The sequence below is a fragment of the Montipora foliosa genome, chromosome 8, assembly GCF_036669935.1.
Source record: "Montipora foliosa isolate CH-2021 chromosome 8, ASM3666993v2, whole genome shotgun sequence".
Taxonomy (NCBI): Eukaryota; Metazoa; Cnidaria; class Anthozoa; order Scleractinia; family Acroporidae; genus Montipora; species Montipora foliosa.
The window spans coordinates 46,025,310-46,036,895 of record NC_090876.1 but is presented as its reverse complement, the minus strand read 5'-3'; the positions used below and the strand labels follow the sequence as shown (position 1 = coordinate 46,036,895).

Sequence of the window (11,586 nt, the reverse complement as noted above, 5' to 3'; positions counted from 1 at the left end):
CGGGCTTTCCAATGCTTGGCGGGGAACATTTCAGAACGTTATCAGACGGTCATGCTTGTGTGTTTGGTTCTTGAACAAGGTGCATTTCGGGCCTATGATCATCCTGAGATACTGCCGAAAATTAAATTAATTAATATTAGTAGGCGCACAGTTGGAAAGGAAGATCGGAAGACAATGGAATGGGTCATCGGGAAGCCCCCATGCCGTTTGTGCATTCGTTGACATTCTACTCCGCAGGCATCGAAAGCTGTCATACGTACCTCTCGTAGCACAGTGGGTTAGGGCGTCGTAGCACAGTGAGTTAGGGCGTCGTACTTATAAACAGTACTGGCAATGGTCACTTGGAGTGCTGAAGTAATGCGAAGGTCGCGGGTTCGATCCCCCCCGGGAGCAGTTGTAATTTTTCATACTAGGACTGATGTGTAGGTCTTTTCGTTAGTTGAAAGAATTTTCGCACTCAACGATTTCCATGCTACATTGACAAGATTGGCTAAATTCGGTTCATCTCTTACCGAAATACCGAAATACCGAAATACCGAAATATATCATTGTCGACATGCTTCCCCTCCCCCCCTCCTCTTTAGTGAAGTGTTCTACGCATGCACTGCTGACCACAAATTGCTGACCGCTATGAACTTTTTCTTTCTAGCACGCAGTATGAAAACGTTAGTTGAAAATGATTCAGACAGCGACGACGAATTAACTGCTTCAATTGGAAAAACAAAGAAAGCATCTGTCAAAGATCCTAAGAGAGTTCTTCCCAGCAGAAGATGTAAAAAAGGTGAGATCAGTTTTATTTAGTACAAGACACCAAAATGAACACTCTACGGATCGCAGACCCAAAACGTTTTTCGGGACTTTCGAGAAACCGGCCTCTGAATGTCAAAACATATTTTTGCGATTGTTTTTGTTTTGTATTGCTGCGCCTTGTGATTGGCTTACAAATCTCGTGCAACGTTCTAAGCCAATCAGAAGAAAAAGAAAGATCAAATTTTATTTGCTCGCTTGCGTTTTCCCGCGTTAAGGGGCGGCTGCATGTATTTTCTCTGCTTTACGATTTGTTCATTTATGTTAACTTTTGTGAGTTGTGATAACTACAAGTGTAAACTGATGTTTGATTGATTTATATTATTGTTGTTTTCCGCGAACTTTCTAAACTTGTGCGTGGGAAAACTAAAGCAAAACACGAGGCCGATGAAAATGTACCTCCCGAGAGAAAACGTAAAGGAAAAGAGAAGGACATTCACTTACCTAGAAAAGCGAAGAAGCAAGCAGCGACGCGGAGACCCGATACATCACTCGATGAAACAAAGAAAAGAAAAAAGTTGAAAAGTCGTCAGCGTTCATCAAAGAAACGAAAAGAAGAAATTTCTCAGACAACAGAAGACAACGATAGAAGGATCTCTTTAAATTCAACCCAACCAGAGAAATATTTTCCCTTCAGGATTATAGATGAAACTTGGCTGCAGATCTCGGTAGACACACCATACGTTGGCTTGTGGAAGCCCAGCTGTCACGACGAGACCTTTCCGAGGTTCTGCAGTCAGGGACCACACGAGATACGAGCGGTCCCGAGTGCCGACCGCCAAGGTTTTGTAAACAGCGGAGGTTACTGGCGGCTCATGTTGGTGGGATTGAATCGGAGAACAATTATCAACGCTATTTTCATGCCAGCAGGGCCTCAGAAAACTGCCGACCTATACGGGGAACCCGAAGACGGTGCTTTCATGACTGCGTTAACTACGGGAGCGTTTGCAGGCTGGTATCCTGTGGAAGCCCTTCTTAATCGCGCAGAAGAGGAGCTGAAAGGAAGGAGAATGGTTTTCGTGTTGGACTTATATAGTCACGGTGAAGAAAAAGTTGAAATAGTTATAAACAGGGCTTATTGATTCCAAAGTATTACGCCAAGACAACGTTGACGAGATCGAGAACGCTATCAGGAAAATAAAATAATATTTGCATCATTACAATGATTTTACAATTATTCCAAATCGGCCCGCATTTAAAATATTCAGGAATTATACTGGCATTGAAGTTTTTTATATTTAGGGGAAAGCTGAAAAAAAATCATCGTCATGTTTTCACGTCATCCAATTTCCAATTTTGTCCAAATTTGGACATTCGTGTATTTTTGAGTAGAAGGTGTGAATGAAAATGTACCAAATTGTGAAAGGCACGTTCGGGGCGCGCTTATCCATTGCTATGGCTCATAAAACCTTTTTATCGCGTTCTCGTTTTCGTCATCGTAGTCGTCGTGGCGAAGGGTTCCTGTGTTGGCTTTTAAATTGAAAAAGACTGGAAAGAGCATGAAATGGAGGCTAATACCAAATTGAGGCTAAATCCATTGCATGTTCGTCCCAGCCCTACCGAGAAAGACGAACGAACAGGGCGGGACGAGTTTGATAATAATCTGTAGACCGTATGATGAACTAACCCCACAATCTAATATCCAAATTGCGTAGGCATTCAAACGAAAAATTTCGGTCGAAGAATAAATTGCAGTTTTCTTCCTCGACGGTTTTAATTTAATTAAGTAGCAAATTTTACTCTTTAAAGTGTTGAAACTATTTTAATATAGGCGTCGGATGAAGCTGCCGTTTCTGACTTTTTCTCTATGTCTACATAGAAGATAGTCTTGAATACTTGTTATGTCTGTAAATAATTCATGGTTCTTTGCCGAAGGTATTTCATTTTTTTTATTCATATTCTTGTACAAAAGAAAATCGTGGTATTTTGAAAACAGAAATTCTGATCTTTTTTACATAATAACTATTATTTTTCTCAAAAATCTGAAACGAAACGTCGAAAAATTAATTGCATATTTTACTAACTTTGAACTACTGTACACTTGGTTTATTACTTATAAGTTATTTTCAGTCGTTAAAAACGATTAAATGATGTGAGAACTTTGAATTCCTGAAAAATTTTTCGACGTCCAGTTCAGACGTGGAGTACCACTATAAGCTTAGTACTCCGTGACCTTAATTACAAACTCCCCAAAAAACTTTGTCGGAGAACAAAGTGTAGGATTTGACTCCGTTTTTCGACTTTGGATTCTCTTTTTTTTTTTTTTTTTTTTTTTTTGAGGGGGGGGGGGGGGGGGTTCTCGATTTGGTTGCGCGTGCGTAAGATTTCTTTGTCTCGTAGAAGGAAGTTCTACTAGGATTTGAACTCTTTAACTCCTCATTTAAAGGCAACCACGGATGACTGCGCGACAAGGTACTGGGGAAATATGTATTAAAGAATTGTGGGCCTGTCCGGAAACGAGTTTTTGTGTTTTCGTTGCACGCAATGCAATATCCGGTCATCGTAAGACTCGTGAACACATCTTACCGGGCTAATTACATAATTTCGTGGGATTCTGTAGGCAGCCACGGTAACAATTCGGGCTTGTTCCTTACTTTTTTTTCCATCGTCGGCGTAGTCTTCATAGTCACAAGTGTCACTGAGCATACCCACGGATATTGAATTAAGCTTCGATCGGGAAATCCAATTTTATGTCCTTCAGTATTTCCAAACTCCCTTACAGAAATTGGAACACCCACACTTGCCCCGGCTTTCTGGCATTTTGATAGCGCGTTAGACCACTCGGCAAGAATGGGCAAGCTTTAAAGGTAAGGAGAATTTTCTACGTTATTTCTTTTCTTTCTTCGTTCTTGTGTGTCCCATTTTGAACATTAAAAAAAATAGCCATCGTGGTTACGGGGACTTCGCAGCGGTTTCCAAGTACTAACTCCATTCGAACGGGCTCAACTTCAGTTGACAGGCTTAGAAAACGATTGCGATCTTTGTGTTGAATTCGCACATGTCTTGTCGAACTTGAAAGAAAAAAAAACTAACAAATACCCTGTGTCTTGCCGTGATTTTGTCACAAATGTATTCTTTGTTTCGTGAGTTGTTAAAGCCTGGTTTTCACTATTGACGCAAGCATAAAAGAAGCATACGCAACCTCGGTCGCTTGTAGTTTATTACAGCCTTTTGTTCGAACAATAGACACTAATTAACGACAAGTAAATGCGCTTGCGTGTGTTGCTTGTGATTATGCTTTTGTCGCTGGTGAAAACCAGGCCTTAGTATAAACACGCAAGGTAACTTGATCACAGTTAGGGGTCCGCTAAAATCGATGTCACTTTCGATTTTGCGATTTTACCAGTACAACCAAAAGTAGGATAGAAAAATTAAACGTAGCAAAAATCTCCCAAAATGTTTTTCGCTGATGGAAACTCGTTATATTCGCGGCAGAAAATTTAAGATGTTTTCATCTCGCAAATTTTGTTTGCTGATGGAAAATTGTTTTATTCAAGATCGACACTTCCTAAAACCTCCTTCTGCTCTTCTTAAAAACTGTATATCAATATTGATTTACAATTGCGTCAATATTTGTTTTCCATAAAGCAGCCGGGCTAACAAAATCTATACCTTGCTTAGTTAGCATTTTTGAGCGTTAAAATGTAATTCTACCTCGTCACTAGTCCTAGTCACTGCGGAGCTACATGAGAAGCATGCGCATGCCACAGTAGCTAGTCAACAGCCCTTTTCACGTTAAGTTTTTCTCATTTGCATCACAATAAAACTAGCATGTATGTGAGGCAATTTCGGGCTATTTTGTAGTTTTAACCCGAAATTGCCTCGCATCCACGTTAGGTTACATTATAATGCCAAAGAGAAAAACTAACCGTGAAAAGGGCTTTCGATCGCCACGGTTTTTTAGCCACTCCACGGGCGTTTCACTGACTGCACCCCGTTTTCTTTCGTGTTTACCTTTTATACTCCAGATAACGTGGGGTAAGCTTCGAGGAACCCTTCTTTTTCGCGTTATTATATATTTGCTAACTATTCTTCACAATCAGGTTACTTGTTAAGAAAGAATGACATTTTGCTTATTGGAGTTGAAAGTGTCTTTATGTACAAACTTTAACGAGTTCAAGTTAGCCATGTAGTGCGCATGGAACATGTAGTGCGCATGGAAGACACTCACATACCTAAAGCCTCATGCAAAGAAGAAATGTTGGAGGAAGGCCAAGCATCATTGGGACCCTGTCAGTACCGTTGGAGGTATTCCACTCGAGCCTCAGCTTTCCTTTCCCCAACGTCGATGCTGTGACGAAGGAAATGATGGAGCGGCCCCTGTTAATATAAAATGTCCTTTCTACTGCCTTCCACTGCACCACAATGTATCCAGACGAGGTTGGCGGTAGTGTTCATTGTAGGTGCACGATGACAAAGGCCCCTCTTTGATAGAGGCTTTGCACCGTCAACTCCACCCAGACGTTGCTGAGGAACCCTATTACTGCCATTGTAGGGAACCCTCGAGAGTGGTACTTGGTCCCGTATGCAGTAACCTCTCTTCTTTATGGGACGGGTGGTCACTCGGACCCCCAAATGCTCTCGCCTGTATTTAGTCTTTATTTCATTAAAAATCCTTTGTACGCTTAATTTGCGTGATTTGAGCTTAATTTCCGGTTGTGTGACACCTCAATATGTTTCCGGGGTACTTCTGATCTTATGCCCATATATGGACTGACATTTCTGTATGCTTCCGGCCAAAATAAAATGGCGGACATTAATGAGGTTCCAGCCTCATTTGCATCAAATCCTCCTTTTTTGTTGATGTCCCTCCCGTTCCCATAAAAAGTCTCCATTCAAAATATGCAAATTTTATGCAAATGATATGCAGCTGTATATGTAGTTGAGGTGGTCATTATGGTCCCATTGGTCATGGGGGTCATGGTGGTTACAGTAGCTGTGGTGGACATAATGGTCACAGAAGTTGTGGTGGTCATGGTAGTTGTGGTGGTTATGGTGGTCACAGTGATCGTGGGGGTCATGGTGGTCACAGTAGTGGTGGTGGTTATGGTGGTCACAGTGACCGTAGTGGTCACAGTAGTTGTGGTGGTCGTGGTGTTCACAGTGGTCATAATGGTCACAGTAGTTGTGGTGGTCATGGTGGTTGTGGTGGTCGTGATAGTCACAGTAGTTGTGGTGGTTGTGGTGGTCACAGTGGTGATAGTGGTCACAGTAGTTGTGGTGGTCATGGTGCTCACAGTGGTCGTGGTGGTCACAGTAGTAGTGGTGGTCGCAGTAGTTGTGGTGGTCGTGGTTGTCACAGCGGTCGTGGTCGTCAAGTAGTTGTGGTGGTCATAGTGGTTGTAGTGTTCGTGGTAATCACAGTAGTTGTGGTGGTCATGGTGGTCACAGTGCTTGTGGTGGTCACAGTAGTTGTAGTGGTCACAGTAGTTGTGGTGGTCGTGGTGGTTACAGTGGTCATAGTGGTCACAGTAGTTGTGGTTGTCATGGTGGTGACAGTGGTCGTGGTGGTGACAGTAGTCGTGGTGGTCACAGTAGTTGTGGTGGTCGTGGTTGTCACAGTGGTCACAGTAGTTGTGGTGGTCGTGATAGTCACAGTAGTTGTGGTGGTTGTGGTGGTCACAGTGGTGATAGTGGTCACAGTAGTTGTGGTGGTCGTGGTGGTCACAGTAGTTGTGGTGGTCATGGTGGTCACAGTGGTCGTGGTGTTCACAGTAGTTGTGGTGGTCATGGTGGTTGTAGTGGTCGTGGTAGTCACAGTATTTGTGGTGGTCATGGTGGTCACAGTGGTCGTAGTGGTCACAGTAGTCATGGTGGTCACATTAGTTGTGGTGTTCACAGTGATCGTAGTGGTCACAGTAGTTGTGGTGGTTATAGTGGTCACAGTAGTTGTGGTGGTCGTGGTGGTTACAGTGGTCATAGTGGTCACAGTAGTTGTGGTGGTCGTGGTTGTGACCGTGGTCGTGGTGGTCACAGTAGTTGTGGTGGTTATGGTGATCACAGTGACCACGGGGGTCATAATGGTCGTGGTAGTCACAATATTTGCGATGGTAATGGTTTCAGTTTTCTATAATAGGCAATTTTCACATTGCTTGTTTTAATCCACATGCCCAACGACCATTTCTCAGCCAAAGCAAAGGAAACTGTCGTGAAATAATGTGGAAACCAATAAATTATGTACTTTCCATTTTGGGAAGTTGGTAAAAGATCAGGTTATTCACTCCAAAATTTTCTTCTTATTATTGTTATTATTTTTATTTTAAATTTGAACTTGTGCGCTTGGTCTATTTTATTTTTCACTTAACTCTGCTCAGTTGGCTATCTATGTCTAAAAGTTGTGGTGGTTATGGTGGTCACAGTGATCGTGGGGGCCATGGTGGTCACAGTAGTAGTGGTGGTCATGGTAGTTGTGGTGGTTATGGTGGTCACAGTGACCGTAGTAGTCACAGTAGTTGTGGTGGTCGTGGTGATCACAGTGGTCATAGTGGTCACAGTAGTTGTGGTGGTCATGGTGGTTGTGGTGGTCGTGATAGTCACAGTAGTTGTGGTGGATCTGGTGGTCACAGTGGTGATAGTGATCACAGTAGTTGTGCTGGTCGTGGTGGTCACAGTAGTTGTGATGGTCATGGTGGTCACAGTGGTCGTGGTGGTCACAGTAGTCGTGGTGGTCACAGTAGTTGTGGTGGTCGTGGTTGTCACAGTGGTCATAGTGGTCACAGTAGTTGTGGTGGTCGTGGTAGTCACTAGTTGTGGTGGTCATGGTGGTCACAGTGGTCGTAGTGGTCACAGTAGTTGTGGTGGTCATGGTGGTCACAGTGGTCGTAGTGGTCACAGTAGTCGTGGTGGTCACATTAGTTGTGGTGTTCACAGTGATCGTCGTGGTCACAGTAGTTGTGGTGGTCATAGGGGTCACAGTAGTTGTGGTGGTCGTGGTGGTCACAGTAGTTGTGGTGGTCATGGTGGTCACAGTGGTCGTGGTGGTCACAGTAGTTGTGGTGGTTATGGTGATCACAGTGGTCATAGTGGTCACAGTAGTTGTGGTGGTCATGGTGGTTGTAGTGGTCGTGGTAGTCGCAGTAGTTGAGGTGGTCATGGTGGTCACAGTGATCGTAGTGGTCACAGTAGTTGTGGTGGTCGTGGTGGTTACAGTGGTCATAGTGGTCACAGCAGTTGTGGTGGTTATGGTGGTCACAGTGATAGTAGTGGTCACAGTAGTTGTTGTGTTCACAGTGGTCATAGTGGTCACAGTAGTTGTGGTGGTCATGGTGGTTGTGGTGGTCGTGGTAGTCACAGTAGTCGTGGTGCTCACAGTAGTTGTGGTGGTTATGGTGGTCACAGTAGTTGTGGTAGTCATGGTGGTCACAGTGGTGTTGGTGGTCACAGTAGTTGTGGTGGTCAAGGTGGTCACAGTGGTCATAGTGGTCACAGTAGTTGTGGTGGTCATGGTGGTCACAGTGGTCGTAGTGGTCACAGTATTTGTGGTGGTCATGGTGGTCACAGTGGTCGTAGTGGTCACATAGTAGTTGTGGTGGTCATAGTGGTCACAGTGGTCGTGGTGGTCACAGTAGTCGTGCTGGTCACAGAAGTCATAGTGGTCACAGTTGTTGTGGTGGTCATTGTGGTTGTGATGGTCGTGATAGTCACAGTAGTCGTGGTGGTCACAGTAGTTGTGGTGGGCATCTCCAGATACTCGGATTTCCTATCGCCGATGCCTACTAATACAGGGATATTTTTGCGTGGTTTAAAACTATCCGAAGAAAGTAGATCTTAGTAAGTAGTCTTGGTATCCAAAAAAAAAAATTGGCGGTAACCATGCATTTTTGAGAGATAATTAAGCTTCAATTTGGGAAAGAACGCCATACATTGCTTTGTATTTTAAAGCTTTTTACAAATATTATTCATGAATTATCTTAGAAAAATGCGTGGTTATCCCCAATTTTCTTTTTGGATTTCAATAACACTTGTTCAGATCTACATTTCCTGCATAATCACACACTGGGGCAAAAATATCTTTAATTAGTAGGAACCGTCCTTAAAACGGTGGGAACACTTCTGCCAGTCAAAGGGAATCAATAGATAGGACGCGAGTGTGGAGAATGGCATTGACTTCCTGGCGACTTTGTTCACCGTTGGTTTAGGCTACCGTGCAATAAACAATGCCCGATCAGCACTGTCTTCTGTCCTAATTCTCCCCAACAACATAACCTTTGGAACACACCCACTTGTGGCTTGGTTCCTAAAAGGCGTTTTGAACGTAAACCTTCTTTGCTAAGATATATACCACGAGTGAATAGGACTGATGACGAGGTAGAATTCTAAAATTAAGCGAGATTTACCTTAAGTCGATGTTTTGATTGTAATTCTATCTCGTCGAAAGTCAGGAACGGAGGAGTTACATCGTTCTTCACTTTGCTCACGCTCGGCGTTTTCAAGATTGACTAGCTAGCATGCTCATGCTTCTCATGTAATTCCTCCTTTTCTGACTGGCAACGAGATAGACTCCAATCAAACATTGACTTAAGGCAAGTCTCGTGTAATGATAGAATTTTCGATCCTCAGTGAACATTTGTCTTGGAAAGCTGTCAGAAGCTCAGAGTACACCCTTAAAGGAGCAGTGTCAGCGGTGGCGCATGCGTGACAGCATGACAAATTTTTTGAAAAAGTTTGTCAACTTTTTCAAACCAGTGTGTGCGGTGTGAATATCGCCATCCGTAGTCACTTTAGTGAACCAAATATCCTGTGGCGTTCAGAAAAAAAATTCACTATATTTTCGTTATTCTTTGCTCCTTTTGTCTTTGATTTTGTTGTTTGGAAGGGGTTTTGATCGTGTTTTACCACGTCGCGTCGTGGCCGCCATCGAGCTGGAAGCGCACAAATAGTGATTCAGTCTCCTCAAGAAAGCAAAAGAAGAGCAGTCAAAATCCCAACACAGCATCTTCAATGAAGAGAAAATTTTTAAGACGTGAATTCATGAGAAATTCGATGTACGGTGTAATCGAAGCGCAAGCTGTTTCAGTATTACCAATGATCGAAGTCCATTTTCGTATTTCATTTCTAGCGAGTCGCTTAAATGTCACAGACCACCACATCATCGTTTGTTGATAACACATTTACTATCTTCGCTCTAAAATTTCTATTTGAATATTTTGAAGGAAAAGCTGCATTATGATGAGAGGAACTGGATGCACTGGTTGTGTTTATTTGTTGCACGAATTATAAAACCGCAAGCGGTGAGTAAAACACGGCTGAATTTTTTCGCAGCTTATCTTCTTTCGACTTCAAAGTAAATGCACTCTCTTTCAGCTTTGAAATAGCATGTTAATCTTGATAATATGTCTGCTTTATCGCAGAGAAAAAATTATTTATGTTTGAGTGCTTGAACCGCCCACAGTGTTCCCGGTCAAACTTCACTGAATTCAACTGTCACGCAGAAAACAAACATGGCATCATATTTGTGTTCGATTTTATTTCTTGGACTCCAAATCATCGATAATTGATAAATTTTTCTAAAGCCACGTTTAAGGTTCCTTCTGCAGCACAGATTACGTAAAACAAAAGAAAAAAAGACAGAAAACAAAACAACTCCAAATAAAGACTAGTTCCTATTGACCAAAAATACAATGCTTTCCGGTACATGCAGAAAGACTCATATTTAGTCTACATTTAAACAGAAAAAGCAAAACAATTGACATCTGATAAAATCTCTGCGTGTGAAAAATACTACGCATGCCATCGCATGACACTGCCCCTTGAAAATGATCAACATGTCAGCCTCGAAGCCAATGTATGTCGATTTACTTTTATTTTCTTCAATCTTTCTTGGTTTCGTATGTTATTGAACCCCCATGTCTTCTCAGGGAGTATTTAGCAAATACGTTTACCATGGCACTATAATGATTTACGATACCAAAACAGTATCGTGTACCATTAGACCTACATATTACGCAAAGACAACTTGAATCTCCTGAAAAACAAAACGCAGCTCAGTTGACAGTTATGGAAAAAACACTGTCAAGTTACTGCACTACCACTCGTACGCAAGGCGTGCCTATGTTTAAAAATATCCCGTATCTCGTCAATCCCCCCTCCCCCAAGTATCCCCTATCCCTATAATTTTTTACATTAATATCCCGTAACTTGATAACCCCTATCAGGGCTTTGTTATTTGCATTTGCAAATTTAGTAACATTCATATTAAGAGTTTTTACAGCAAACAACTTCAAGTTAAATTACAGGTTTATCTCTCTGGTAATCTCTCGCTATTTTCCGAAGTTTACCCATAGTTGAAGTTCACTGTAACTGGACAATTTGTGTTAACTGTTTTGTGCATCCCATGGATACACCCTTATAGGCGTCTTGTTTTATAATATTCCCGGTATTGTTAAGAAAAAAGTATTCAATATTTTTAAATACCATCGTAGAAACTTGTAAGGCATCTGTTTGCTGGTTTTGATCGGAGTCAATGCCGTTAACAATAGTTTTAAAAGTGAATAACTATTTTACGATCACACTTAACCATGACGGTTGGGTAACGGAATGTTGACTTTGGACTTCGGACTACGGAATTATTGATCAAGATAATCAAGATTGATCAAGATATTGTGACATAAAAAATTACTGAAATATTGTGAATTTTAAAGGCAATCGGCTAAAATGCCTTCGAACAAAGTGTAGGCTACCCGAGCCTCTTTTCTTAACCAGAAATTTCTGTCACGCGTGATACTTGTTGTAACACGAAAATATGACATCACCCGCACGATACACACAGTTCTGCAGATC

At 42.2% G+C, this 11,586-nt stretch overlaps 1 protein-coding gene and 1 non-coding gene across 3 annotated transcripts in view; one reads left to right on the top strand and one right to left on the bottom strand.

Moving 5' to 3' along the window:
* Trnak-cuu (transfer RNA lysine (anticodon CUU)) overlaps positions 1 to 5 on the bottom strand; it is a 73-nt gene extending 68 nt beyond the window's left edge. Inside the window, exon 1 of the tRNA in view lies at positions 1 to 5. This exon is cut by the window's left edge and continues 68 nt beyond it. This is a non-coding gene — a tRNA (tRNA-Lys).
* The window catches only part of LOC138012758 (RPA-related protein RADX-like), an 11,283-nt gene extending 8,217 nt beyond the window's left edge, over positions 1 to 3,066 (top strand). The window contains exons 5-6 of one of the 2 annotated variants that reach the window (XM_068859647.1): positions 650 to 781; positions 1,180 to 3,066. In XM_068859647.1, coding sequence (XP_068715748.1) covers positions 650 to 781; positions 1,180 to 1,889 — 842 coding nt within the window. In that variant the 3' untranslated portion in view covers positions 1,890 to 3,066. Of the gene's footprint in view, positions 1 to 649; positions 782 to 1,137 lie in introns of both variants that reach the window. The other variant, XM_068859646.1, reaches the window with a different exon arrangement.
* The last annotated feature ends 8,520 nt before the right edge of the window (positions 3,067 to 11,586 follow it).